At 45.0% G+C, this 13,895-nt stretch overlaps 1 protein-coding gene across 2 annotated transcripts in view; it reads right to left on the reverse strand.

Moving 5' to 3' along the window:
• The window catches only part of cicb (capicua transcriptional repressor b), a 159,959-nt gene that overhangs the window by 95,347 nt on the left and 50,717 nt on the right, over positions 1-13,895 (reverse strand). For both annotated transcript variants that reach the window (XM_061947498.2, XM_061947487.1), the window contains exon 2: positions 1,136-4,966. In XM_061947498.2, coding sequence (XP_061803482.1) covers positions 1,136-4,880 — 3,745 coding nt within the window. In that variant the 5' untranslated portion in view covers positions 4,881-4,966. The remainder of the gene's footprint in view (positions 1-1,135; positions 4,967-13,895) is intronic.

Here is a 13,895-nt window from a genome sequence, read left to right on the forward strand (position 1 = left end):
GCGGCGAGGCGGGGCGCGCCGGGAGCGACGCCGCAATCGTGCCCAGGTGCGCGATCCGCGCAGTTGGAAGAGAAAAGACTTTGTGTAAAATTAAAAGATTGTAAACCTGGCAAAGCCGTCTGGCGTTCAGTCTGTCGGTCCTGAAAGAACCCCACGGCACAAGACGTGTCACAAACGCTAACGTTAATTAGTTGTGCAAATACCTTTTACAACATTAACAGTTACATATACTATGTACAAACCAACAATTAACTTTCACTTTAATCATACTATCATTGTTGTGTTATTAAGCAAAATAAGCAATACTTTTACTTTTGTTGAAATGTTTACACTGTACACTTTTTTGTATTGGATGTTTAGCTTTATTTTTGCACATTTGAGCAAATAAGCAATACTTTTACTTTTGTTGAAATGTTTACACTTGTTACAGAATATTTCCGTTTTGCACTTTTTTGTATTGGATGTTTATCTTTATTTTTGCACATTTTAAAGCAAAATAAGCAATACTTTTACTTTTGAAATGCTTATACTATTCCAGAATATTAAGATTTGCACTGGATGTTTACTTTTATATTTGCACATTAAAAAGCAAATAAGCTACTTTTAATTTTGTTAAATGTTAAAAGTTTTAAATGTTTACATTGTTACAGAATATTTTGTCATGTTGTTGTCAATGTTGACTGAGTGGCCATACTTTTTTTTTTGTAAATAAAAGCCATGCCTTTTGAAAAAACTGGCCTACATTTATTTTTTCCTCTTCATTTTAAATAATAAAAAAAATCGGTAAAAGGAAAAATAATCTATAGATTAATCGGAAAAAATAATCTATAGATTAACCGATTAATCGAAAAAAATAATCTATAGATTAATCGATAGAAAAATAATCGTTAGCTGCAGCCCTAGTCTTGTGCAGGACGACAGTCAATTTCTGATCATCTTGTATAACAATTGTAGTAGATGGGAGCTCTACTGTAAATTTGAAATCCTTTTAAATGGTGATATTTCAGCTAGATTTGTTATTGCAAATGAACTGCTTTACTTTTTTACTAATTCACTCCTGTAGGTTGTGCATGATCTGCATGCTTTCAAAAGTCCCTGCCCCTGTGTGAGCCGGCAAGAGTGCAAGAGTTCTCACCTGTTCCGGGACGTCCCATGATGATGTCCTTCCGCGGTGCAGGGTGAAGGCTCTCCACAGGCAGGATCAGGGGCAGCAGCGCGGTGGGCGAAGGGTGGCAGGGGACTGGCTGCTGCACCGCTCCCTCGAAGCATCTGTTCTGCACTTGTTCTCGAGAACTGTCCACACCGCATTGAGTGGTTGCGGCGAGCGTTGTGCCCACGGTGACCGAGAGGGCCTGCAGGGGTGCGGTGGGGGTGTCCGAGGAGGGTAAAGAGGACGGCGTAGGGGACACGAGTAGCAAAGTTTGGGCCGGACTGTGCAAAAGGATGGTGCCATTAGGGACTGAGGCAGCTGCATTGATAGGTACGGGGACCTGGAGGCCGGGAATTGGCTGCGGGCTGAATGTAGTGATGCCATTGTCTTTAGATGAAGGAGTTTCAACTCCTGCCTCTTTTTCACAGCCTTTTCCCAAAGGACACTCTATGAATTTTGCAAGTGGAACCTCAGGATTCCTCACAATGACAGGGGAGTCTCGCAAAGCATGCTGGGAAACAGGGACCACGCGACGGGGCCCTCCATCGGGAGTGAGAGGGGAAGGAGGCGTTGGCGACACGAGCAGAGGAGGAGGGGAGGCGGCGGTGGAGGACGGGGGCCTGCTGGAGGAGGGGGTGGTCGCCCCTCTCGGCCGCGAGAAAGTGGGTGTGTGGGAATGTGATGCCGGTGTCTGCGGGGACAGCACCCTGAAAGAGTTGTTGAGGTTGCCCTGCTCCAGCTCTGTCTTGGGCGTGTAATTGTGGTGGTGCAGGGGGAGGGGCAGTGGAGGGTGCGCGTCTGGCTTTCGTTTACTGGGGCTCATTGGGACTGTAAATGTCAAGTTGTTGTGGTACGAGGGCTGAATGCCCGAAGTGTGTCTCTCCCGTTCGCCCCCTCCAGCTGGGGTCGGTGCCTTGCTGCCCCCTCCCGCACCACCACCCGTACCGCTGGGCTGTCTGTGCCTGCGGTGCTGAAGAACCGGGGAGGCGGTAATCGGGGAAAAGTTTGCCGGCCGGAAGCCAAACAGTGGGGAGGGCGAGGGAGAGGGGGCGGGGGAGAAGGGGGACAAGTTTGAGATGGGGGAAAACGACGGGGTCCCGGAGCGGGAGCTACCTAGTGACACAAGCATGGTGGCTGCCTCGCACTCGTCAAAGTCGAAGCGTGCCGACAGATCGTGGGGGAGGACGGAGGGGAGGAGCAAGCGGGGTCTGGAGTCTCCCCTGCTACTCGTCTCGCTGCTCTCCCTTGACGTGTCGTCCCATTCAAACTCACTGCTCGCTCGGCCCCTCAGGTCAGAGGGGGTCACCGTTCCTGAGCTGCTGCCTCCTCCCCCTCCTCCCCTCTCCCCCCCTCCAGCGGCCTCCATCTCCTTGGTCCTCATGGACAGGTGTCTGGAGCAGTAACCACGCCTCTGAGACTCCTTCATGCAGCCATCCCTGGAGCACAGCCTCCTCCACTGTTTGCCATTAAACTTTTTACGGATGCCGTTCTGTGTGCACACGACATCACCCTTTTTGTATTTCTGCTGAGCCAACGACAGGGGCGTCCTGGAGCGAGAAGAGGTAGTGGAAGCCCCCCCCACAGATACGGGTGTCGGGGTCTGAGTGGGAGTGATCTTGATTGGAGGTAGATTTGGAGGAGTATTGTTCATGTCGGAACCTAGTAAGGCAGGTAAAGGAGGAGGCTGGGGGCTTGAGAGGGTGGGGAAATGAGGGGGACCCAAACCCCTCACCACAGAGAAGTGGGGGGAGGGTGGATGGTAGCTACTGGACTTGGAGATTATATTTCTGTGTTGCGGGGGGACAGAATTCAACTTCGGTGTTGTGGACATTGCCATGTTAAAATGAGATACCTCAACATCTTCCTCTGGGATGCTGACTTGTTTCTGTCTCTCCCTATCTGAGAAGTTCTCTCTGCACCCGGGAGCTGTTGTGACCCCCCCACTAGCAGCAACGGTGGCGGGATGGGGAGGTGGGTGACCGTTTCCATAGGGATGCCCTCCAGCAACTCCTGGATGAGACAAACCATGGCTCAACCTTGCTCCCCCTCCCAGTACACCCATTCCACTGCTCAACTGGCAAACCTCTCTCTCCACCTCCATCTCCTCTCTCCACTCTCTTTCTTCCCTCTCCCTTTCCCGCTCTCTCTCCCGTGCCCCTCCACCGTCCAAATGCGGGACATCCCAGGGTGGGGTAAGCAGTCTCAGGCTTTGTCGGGAAACCCACACGGTCTGAGCTTTACTTTTGTCTCCCTCCTGGCGGAACGCATCACCACTCGATGGCTCTGTGTCTTCACTCAGGTCCACCTGGTAAGGAAATGAGACACCGGGATGGGGGTCCACCTGAGAGATCACTCCCTCTCTGTATAGTAAAGGACCCTCCTCCTCCCCACCAAACGGCACACACACTTTGGTACGGACAGCAACTGGCGACATGCCAGGTGGGGGGGCATCCAGAACTAACTCTACAACAGCCCCTGGTGTCATTACGGTTCCACCATCAAAAGGATATTTAACAACAGTCCCCTTTCCCTGAAGCTGTACTTCAACAGTACCCCCACTTACCCCTCTTACCACTCCAGGTCTAAACACTGGGGACAGGAGGCACGAGTTTCTTTCCTCGATCCCCGTTTCCCCTGTAGCCCCGACAGTGATCTCCTTGGAGCTCCTTATCTGGCGAGCCAAGACCCTCTGGTTTTTCAAACCTTTAGCAAGAGCTTCTGCGAGCCCCCGTGCACCGCTGACCCCTTTGGGCGGTGAGTTAAGAAGGGGAGTTGGGGCACGGGGGCTCTTAAGATTGCCTGGTCCGCTTCCTTCTATCACGTCCAGATCACCTGAGTGCTCACTGGCTGTGTCGGTGGAGGACGAGCGCACCGAGTTGGGGGCCCCCTCGGATTCATTCTCACCTACTTGGGACTCTCTTTCTATGGGTGTTGCTGTCCTGAGAGCCCCTTCATCTGTGGAGACTTGGTTTTCCTCTGTGGCTTTACCATTCTCGTGTTGAACTGATGGCTGATTACCTGAGCAAGCATTACTTCTACTAGCGTTAATACTGCTGTTCATGCAAGCATCAACGGTTTTGTTAATTAAATAACTAATATTGTTGCAGTTCTTGACATTATTTATAGTCATGGTTACACTGTTACCGATTTTGCTGTTGCTATTGCAGGAAATGTTGCCTGTGGTTGCAGGGCTGGAGGTAGGACGGGCGGCGGGAGGAGTGGCATTGCTAGCAAAGTGCTCATATGTGTACTTCTTCTTGGGAACCCGAGCCTTAAACGTGGCCGTCTTCCTGCTGGAGACCGAGGCAGGGCCGGGGTTTTGGTTGGCGGTCGCGGGCGGCGTGATGGGCGAGGTAGGAGATGCTACGGAGTCGACGGACGCACTTCGGCATGCCGTAGCTTCTTTAGCCGTAGCTTCTTTAGCCGTAGCTTCTTTAGCCAAATCGGTTACATCCTTCTCAACTGACTCAGTGAGTTTCTTCAGACCGGTGGACTCTCCCCTCCTGGGGGCGTCGCTGTCTGTGGCGGGCTTCTCTTTACGGCTGGACGCTGCAGGTGGGCACTGCTTGGACAAAGTGGTGGGTGTGCTCTGTGGTTTTTTTTCGGGCGACTCCTTCTTGATTCTTTTGGCGTCTTTCTCTTGGGAAGGCTGGGCGGCCGTCTTCCTCCGGCCCCCTCGGCCTCTGGACGACGAAGGGGATCGTCCCCGTTGTTTCTTTAGCGGCCTCATTTCTTCTGTCCTGCAGATTATGTGTCGCTCGTCTTCCTTCTTTCCTTTAAGGCACTTTTGTCTTTGCGTTTTCTCTCAATGCAGAGCTACAAGGAAAGAGAGAGAGATTTGTTTAAAGTCTTTCGTCAAAAACAGGACCATAACTGTCATGGTTGAACATTGACATTTGCTCCAAAGCATCCCCTGTAATTGCAACGTATGGTGAAGCTTTCTTTCACCATATGCTTACATGTTTTTTATTTTATTTTAAGAAAAGACATCCGAGGTTGATACGCCTCTTTATTTAAGTATCCCAATCTCTACTTTTAGCTTCCAAAAATCACTCCATATTCTCTACTGCTCACTAGTGTTACCATATCTGAGTTATTGTGTAGAAATATGGGGAAACAACAACAAAAGTACACTTCATTCATTAACGGTGTTACAAAAAAGATCAGTTAGAATAATACATAATGTTGGATATAGAGGACATACAAACACTTTATTTATTGAATCAAAAATACTGAAATTACACGACATAGTGAATTTGCAAACAGCTAAAATTATGCACAAAGCAAACTATAACCTGCTACCCAAGAATGTGCAACAATTCTTCTCAATAAAAGAGGAGAAATATAATCTTAGAGAAAAATTTAATTTAAAACATGTGTACGCACGTTAGAGTTGCGCGGTTTGCGGGCACAACCGCGGAGTCCGCGGATTATCCGCGGATCGGGCGGATGAAATTTAAAAAAATTAGATTTTATCCGCGGGTCGGGTCGGTTCGGGTCGGGCGTTTGAAATAAAAAAAATTAGATTTTAAATAGATTCAGGCGGGTGGCAGTTAAACCAATTCGGAAATATATATACAGAGTTAAATGTTGTTACCCACATACGAAAAACGAGCAGGCACCTGCAGCATATGTCACAACAGAAGAAAAAAAAAGAAAAGAGATGGACACTTTTACGGAGCGGAGAAGGCCCCCGACGCCTCGCCGGGGTCCGGGACCGAGGCCCCTTCCCCCGAGAGGGCCCCACCGGGAGCCGTAGCTGAGGCGATCCGCGAGAAGGGCCCGACGCACGTCCAAGGTCACCACCGCGCCCACCGCACCGACACCCCGCCTCGTCCGCCTTCGCCGCGGCCGGCGTCACGCGCAGCAGGTAAGCAGCTTACCTGCCCGCCACCCCCGTGGCCGGGGGCTCGTAACAGGGGTCACTCCGCGCGCTCCGCCCGCGCAGCTTACCTGCCCGCCACCCCTGTTGCCGGGGGCGTGTAACAGGGGTCACTCCGCGCGCAGTGCGCTCACGAAAGGGGTGGGGCTCACCCTGGTTGATATAGACAGCAGGACGGTGGCCATGGACGTCGGAACCCGCTAAGGAGTGTGTAACAACCCACCTGCCGAATCAACTAGCCCTGAAAATGGATGGCGCTGGAGCGTTGGGCCCATACCCGGCCGTCGCCGGCAGCGAGACGCGCTTGGAGGTGCGCTCAGCGCGGCTCCCATATGATTGCGCACTGGTGTGCGTCTGGGTCGTGACAGCGTGGCACGCGAATGTCTGTGCTGCATTGGATCAGTCTCCTTTCTTTAACAGGCAAAAGCTTTATAACCTCACTAATGCCTTGCATCGTCTATATTAGATATATAACAACGGGCGGGTGCGGGCGGATGGCGGGCGGATGCAGTTCTGATCAAATGTTAGATCGGGTGGATTGCGGATGGTTGACGACTTTCTGATGCGGTTGCGGATGAAATAATTGCCTATCCGCGCATCTCTAATGCACGTACAACACTTAAGACCTTCAGTATGTATGTGGAATTCAATTACGGAATGGATTAATCTCTTAAGGCCCAAGCTGTTTGTTTAATTGCTTTTTTTATTTCTCTTTGCTATTTGGGCTTATTGGACCCGAATTAGAATAAAAAACTAAGAATTATATTTTTATATGATGTACTTATTAGTCCATAAGTAACAAACGTGTACTTCATGTTTAGTGACATACTAATTCTTATTGTTACACTTTTTTTTTCCAAATTCCATTGTATGTTATAGTGAAGTGAAGTGAATTATATTTATATAGCGCTTTTCTCTAGTGACTCAAAGCGCTTTTACATAGTGAAACCCAATATCTAAGTCACATGTAAACCAGTGTGGGTGGCACTGGGAGCATGTGGGTAAAGTGTTTTGCCCAAGGACACAACGGCAGTGACTAGGATGGCAGAAGCGGGGATCGAACCTGGAACCCTCAAGTTGCTGGCACGGCTCTACCAGCTGAGCTATACCGCCCTTCTATACTCTTCTGACACCAGTATAAGTGTCCGCATAAGGGCCATAAGACCCCAATTCAGTAGTGTACACAATTTTGGAAATAAGAGCTAAAAGGTGCTGTCCACGCATGTGGCCACTAAGGCCTTTAGAGCAGTGGTTCTTAACCTTGTTGGAGGTACCGAACCCCACCAGTTTCAAATGCGCATTCACCGAACCCTTCTTTAGTGAAAAATAAAATGTTGGGTTTTTTTCAAATTCAAGACAAAGTTATATGTTTTTGGTAACACTTTAGTATGGGGAACATATTCTAAGTAACAAAGACTTAATTTAGAGTTTTTTGGACACTAGGGGAACATATTCTAAGTAACAAAGACTTAATTTAGAGTTTTTTGGACACTAGGGGAACATATTCTAAGTAACAAAGACTTAATTTAGAGTTTTTTGGACACTAGGGGAACATATTCTAAGTAACAAAGACTTAAAGGCCTACTGAAAGCCACTACTACCGACCACACAGTCTGATAGTTTATACATCAATGATGAAATCTTAACATTGCAACACATGCCAATACGGCCGGGTTAGTTTACTAAAGTGCGATTTTTAAATTTCGCACGACATATCCTGCTGAAAACGTCTCGGTATGATGACGTCAGCGCGTGACGTCGCGGATTGTAGAGGACATTTTGAGACAGCATGGTGGCCAGCTATTAAGTCGTCTGTTTCATCGCAAAATTCCACAGTATTCTGGACATCTGTGTTGGTGAATCTTTTGCAATTTGTTCAATGAACAATGGAGACAGCAAAGAAGAAAGCTGTAGGTGGGAAGCGGTGTATTGCGGCCGACTTCAGCAACACAAACATGGCCGGTGTTTCATTGTTTACATTCCCGAAAGATGAGAGTCAAGCTTTACCATTGGCCTGTGGAGAACTGGGACAACAGAGACTCTTACCAGGAGGACTTTGAGTTGGATACGCAGACACGGTACCGTGAGTACGCTTCCAAACATTTGATCGCTTGCCCGTACGTGCGTGGCTCTATGTGCATGTTACGTACGTAACTTTGGGGAAATATATGTGCTGTATGAACTTTGGGGAGGTGAACGGTACTTTGGGCTGTGGGATTGAGTGTGTTGTGCAGGTGTATTGGCGGGTTATATGGACGGGAGGGGGGAGGTGTTTGTTATGCGGCATTCATTTGTGGCATATTAAATATAAGCCTGGTTGTGTTGTGGCTAATAGAGTATATACAGGTAAAAGCCAGTAAATTAGAATATTTTGAAAAACTTGATTTATTTCAGTAATTGCATTCAAAAGGTGTAACTTGTACATTATATTTATTCATTGCACACAGACTGATGCATTCAAATGTTTATTTCATTTAATTTTGATGATTTGAAGTGGCAACAAATGAAAATCCAAAATTCCGTGTGTCACAAAATTAGAATATTACTTAAGGCTAATACAAAAAAGGGATTTTTAGAAATGTTGGCCAACTGAAAAGTATGAAAATGAAAAATATGAGCATGTACAATACTCAATACTTGGTTGGAGCTCCTTTTGCCTCAATTACTGCGTTAATGCGGCGTGGCATGGAGTCGATGAGTTTCTGGCACTGCTCAGGTGTTATGAGAGCCCAGGTTGCTCTGATAGTGGCCTTCAACTCTTCTGCGTTTTTGGGTCTGGCATTCTGCATCTTCCTTTTCACAATACCCCACAGATTTTCTATGGGGCTAAGGTCAGGGGAGTTGGCGGGCCAATTTAGAACAGAAATACCATGGTCCGTAAACCAGGCACGGGTAGATTTTGCGCTGTGTGCAGGCGCCAAGTCCTGTTGGAACTTGAAATCTCCATCTCCATAGAGCAGGTCAGCAGCAGGAAGCATGAAGTGCTCTAAAACTTGCTGGTAGACGGCTGCGTTGACCCTGGATCTCAGGAAACAGAGTGGACCGACACCAGCAGATGACATGGCACCCCAAACCATCACTGATGGTGGAAACTTTACACTAGACTTCAGGCAACGTGGATCCTGTGCCTCTCCTGTCTTCCTCCAGACTCTGGGACCTCGATTTCCAAAGGAAATGCAAAATTTGCATGGTTGGGTGATGGTTTGGGGTGCCATGTCATCTGCTGGTGTCGGTCCACTCTGTTTCCTGAGATCCAGGGTCAACGCAGCCGTCTACCAGCAAGTTTTAGAGCACTTCATGCTTCCTGCTGCTGACCTGCTCTATGGAGATGGAGATTTCAAGTTCCAACAGGACTTGGCGCCTGCACACAGCGCAAAATCTACCCGTGCCTGGTTTACGGACCATGGTATTTCTGTTCTAAATTGGCCCGCCAACTCCCCTGACCTTAGCCCCATAGAAAATCTGTGGGGTATTGTGAAAAGGAAGATGCAGAATGCCAGACCCAAAAACGCAGAAGAGTTGAAGGCCACTATCAGAGCAACCTGGGCTCTCATAACACCTGAGCAGTGCCAGAAACTCATCGACTCCATGCCACGCCGCATTAACGCAGTAATTGAGGCAAAAGGAGCTCCAACCAAGTATTGAGTATTGTACATGCTCATATTTTTCATTTTCATACTTTTCAGTTGGCCAACATTTCTAAAAATCCCTTTTTTGTATTAGCCTTAAGTAATATTCTAATTTTGTGACACACGGAATTTTGGATTTTCATTTGTTGCCACTTCAAATCATCAAAATTAAATGAAATAAACATTTGAATGCATCAGTCTGTGTGCAATGAATAAATATAATGTACAAGTTACACCTTTTGAATGCAATTACTGAAATAAATCAAGTTTTTCAAAATATTCTAATTTACTGGCTTTTACCTGTATATGTCTTGTGTTTATTTACTGTTTTGGTATCAGGTCCCACCCGCCTCTCACAGCATCTTTCCTATCTGAATCGCTCCCACTGCCCTCTAGTCCTTCACTCTCACTTTCCTCATCCACAAATCTTTCATCCTCGCTCAAATTAATGGGGAAATCGTCGCTTTCTCGGTCCGAATCGCTCTCGCTGCTGGTGGCCATGATTGTAAACAATGTGCAGATGTGAGGAGCTCCACAACCTGTGACGTCACGCTACTCGTCTGCTACTTCCGGTACAGGCAAGGCTCTTTTATCAGCGACCAAAAGTTGCGAACTTTATCGTCGATGTTGTCTACTAAATCCTTTCAGCAAAAATATGGCAACATCGCGAAATGATCAAGTATGACACATAGAATGGACCTGCTATCCCCCGTTTAAATAAGAAAATCGCATTTCAGTAGGCCTTTAATTTAGAGTTGTTTGGTTAGGGTTGGAGTTAGAGGGTTAGGGCCATGGTTAGAGGGTTAGGGTTATAATAAGGCCATGCCGAATAAGGCATTAATAAGTACTTAATAATGACTAGTTAAGAGCCAATATGTTACTAATTTGCATGTTAATAAGCAACTAATTAATGGTGAATATGTTCCCCATACTAAAGTGTTACCATGTTTTATTACTGGTGCACAAAATGAACCGTGCATGAACATCACCTTGTTCAAAGAACAAAACCAACACAGTGCATAAACTCACAACAAATTACACACCTGCAAATCAGTTTGACTTCTGCTGTTGCCGTATATCCGTAATACGCCGATAGGGAGAAGTTTTTATTTACACGATGAGTCGGGTGTGTCTTGACCTCCGCCGAACCCCTGAGCCTGACTCACCGAACCCCTAGGGCTCGATCGAACCCAGGTTAAGAACCACTGCTTTAGAGGTTAAGCAAAGCAATCAAACAATGTACTAATATGATCCACTTCAAGAAACTCTTCAAACTTAAAGTGTTTACAAAGTACAAAGAAGAAGAACCATGATAAACATTCTGAATTGATCTCATCCATCCATTCATTTTCAAGATTATCTTACTCATCTCACCATATGAAATGTAACTTACTTCATCAATTATGTATTTATTCATTTTTATTGTTATTACTCATTGTGAATACATTGAGAACAGGAAGTAAACAAAAGTTTTAGCAACTGCTATATAAAGGAAGAGGGGTAAGATTAAATAACCTCTGCTTCTTCCTATTCCTTTTCGAACATGTTGAATAGAGAAACTGGAAATTGTGACGTATCATCAGAGGTGGGTAGTAACGCGCTACATTTACTCCGTTACATCTACTTGAGTAACTTTTGGGATAAATTGTACTTCTAAGAGTAGTTTTAATGCAACATACCTTTACTTTTACTTGAGTATATTTATAGAGAAGAAACGCTACTTTTACTCCGCTACTTTTATCTACATTCAGCTCGCTACTCGCTACTAATTTTTATCGATCTGTTAATGCACGCTTTGTTTGTTTTGGTCTGTCAGACAGACCTTCATAGTGCCTGCGTTTCAACAAATACAGTCACTGGTGACGTTCACTTCGTTCCACCAATCAGATGCAGTCACTGGTGACGTTGGACCAATCAAACAGAGCCAGGTGGTCACATGACCTGACTTAAACAAGTTGAAAAACTTATTGGGGTGTTACCATATAGTGGTCAATTGTACGGAATATGTACTGTACTGTACTGTGCAATCTACTAATAAAAGTTCCAATCAATCAATCAAAAGTGTGAAGGAAAAAATACCCTTTTTTATTTCAACCGTACATCCTGTCAAAAGCCTAAAGACTGACTTCACAGTTCCTGTCTTCACAATAAAAGTGCCGCTCCATCGCGCGTGCGCTTTCAAAATAAGAGTCTCCGAAAGCCAGCACAAACAAGCTAGCAAGCTACGGAGTTTGCCGCCAATGTATTTCTTGTAAAGTGTATAAAAACAAATATGGAAGCTGGACAAATAAGAAGCCAAAAACCAACCACTTTCATGTGGTATTAGACAGAAAGGAGGAACTTTTCTTCTCCTCCATTTGAAAACGTGGACGTTATCATCACTACTGTCTGATTACAATCAATGCAAGTCATCAGAATCAGGTAATACACCAACTTATATTCTTGTCTTCATGAAAGAAAGGAATCTATATGTGTTAAACATGCATGTATATTCATTAAAACACCTTTAACATGTAAATAAAAACGGCAAAATAAATAAATATAAATTATATACTGTATATATCAATGTATGTATATATATATATATATATATATATATATATATATATATATATATATATATATATATATATATATGTGTGTGTGTGTGTATATATGTTACTCATCAGTTACTCAGTACTTGAGTAGTTTTTTCACAACATACTTTTTACTTTTACTCAAGTAAATATTTGGGTGACTACTCCTTACTTTTACTTGAGTAATAAATCTCTAAAGTAACAGTACTCTTACTTGAGTACAATTTCTGGCTACTCTACCCACCTCTGCGTATCATGTTGTATATATGCATGTTCCAAATAAACTCAAACTCCAAAAACAGGCCAGAAAAAAAAACCTTCTTTATCTCATACTACACGTCACCTGATTTTCCCCAACTCCCTCTGGCTACACTCGTACATGCGACGGAGAGACTTTCTCACGCTGCGCGGCGCAAACAATCTGTCTTCAACTTCGCAATAGCAAACAATTTAGCTTGCCTTCCATTGGGGAAGAAAGGGGCTGGCAACAACGTGAGTGTGTGAGTGAGTGAGGTGGTAGCGTGCGGATGTTTGTTAAAGAGACTGTGCTGGTGAAGTTGCTGGGAATTTCCACAGGCTCGCTCGCCATGTCTTTCTTCGTCTTGCTCGCTCTCACACTCTTCGCCATGCCTCAGTCTTTCCCAGTCAATCTTTTGGCACAAACATCTCAGCAGAGCAAGAAGCAGACGTGAGCGCGTGTGTGTGTTTTGCTGTCATCCTTATAATTAAACCACACGCTGGACGCCTACACACTTTTTATGCATTGTGTGACCTTGTTGTTGAAAAGCCAGTAAAACACAACAGGTAACAAATCACTTGTGTTCAGCATCCTGGAAACGCCTTCTCCTTTTTGATCTTTGACCTTACACTTAAACAAAGGAGGTACATTTTTCAGTTGCTATTACTGTATCAAGTATCGGAGTAATGCTGCAATGATTTCACAAGCGTTGCATACAGAAAGTGAACACGCCCTTGTTAAAACTGCAACTTTTTCAAATAAGAAAACTGAAACTAAGCTTTTGTCTCCCAAATATGCGAACCATTAATCCATAGAATATGACTGAAATAAATAATAATATATAATCTATATATAATATATAAAAAATAATCTATAGATTAACCGATTAATCGAAAAAAATAATCTATAGATTAATCGATAGAAAAATAATCGTTAGCTGCAGCCCTAGTTATTTCTAATCATTTCCCAAGCAGTGTTTGAACACACCACTTTGAAAATGCAAGCGTTTTTTTCGAAGATGAAAACAATTCTAAAATTAACATAAATCATTTTGAAATTAGTCAAAAAGTAGTTTGACCTATAACCTGCAATATCCACTTGAAAAATACCAATTTGTGAGAGGGGAATTTTTCCTAAATGTAAAAAGTTGTATTAAGTCCTAATACGATGTTATTCTTAGACAATTACAAGTTATTTTTCTTGTAATATTACAGTTTTATTCTCGTACCATTAACCATTTTTTCATTTTCTTTTCACCTGTCGGACTATTAACCAGAGGTGTGGACTCGAGTCACATGACTTGATTTGTTTATCTTTCTAATTTCTAGCCAAGTGTCTTTAAACCATACTTGCCAACCTTGAGACCTCCGATTTCGGGAGGTGGGGGGTGGGGGCGTGAGTGGGGGTGGGGCGGGGCGTG

Source organism: Nerophis lumbriciformis, linkage group LG04, assembly GCF_033978685.3.
Source record: "Nerophis lumbriciformis linkage group LG04, RoL_Nlum_v2.1, whole genome shotgun sequence".
Taxonomy (NCBI): Eukaryota; Metazoa; Chordata; class Actinopteri; order Syngnathiformes; family Syngnathidae; genus Nerophis; species Nerophis lumbriciformis.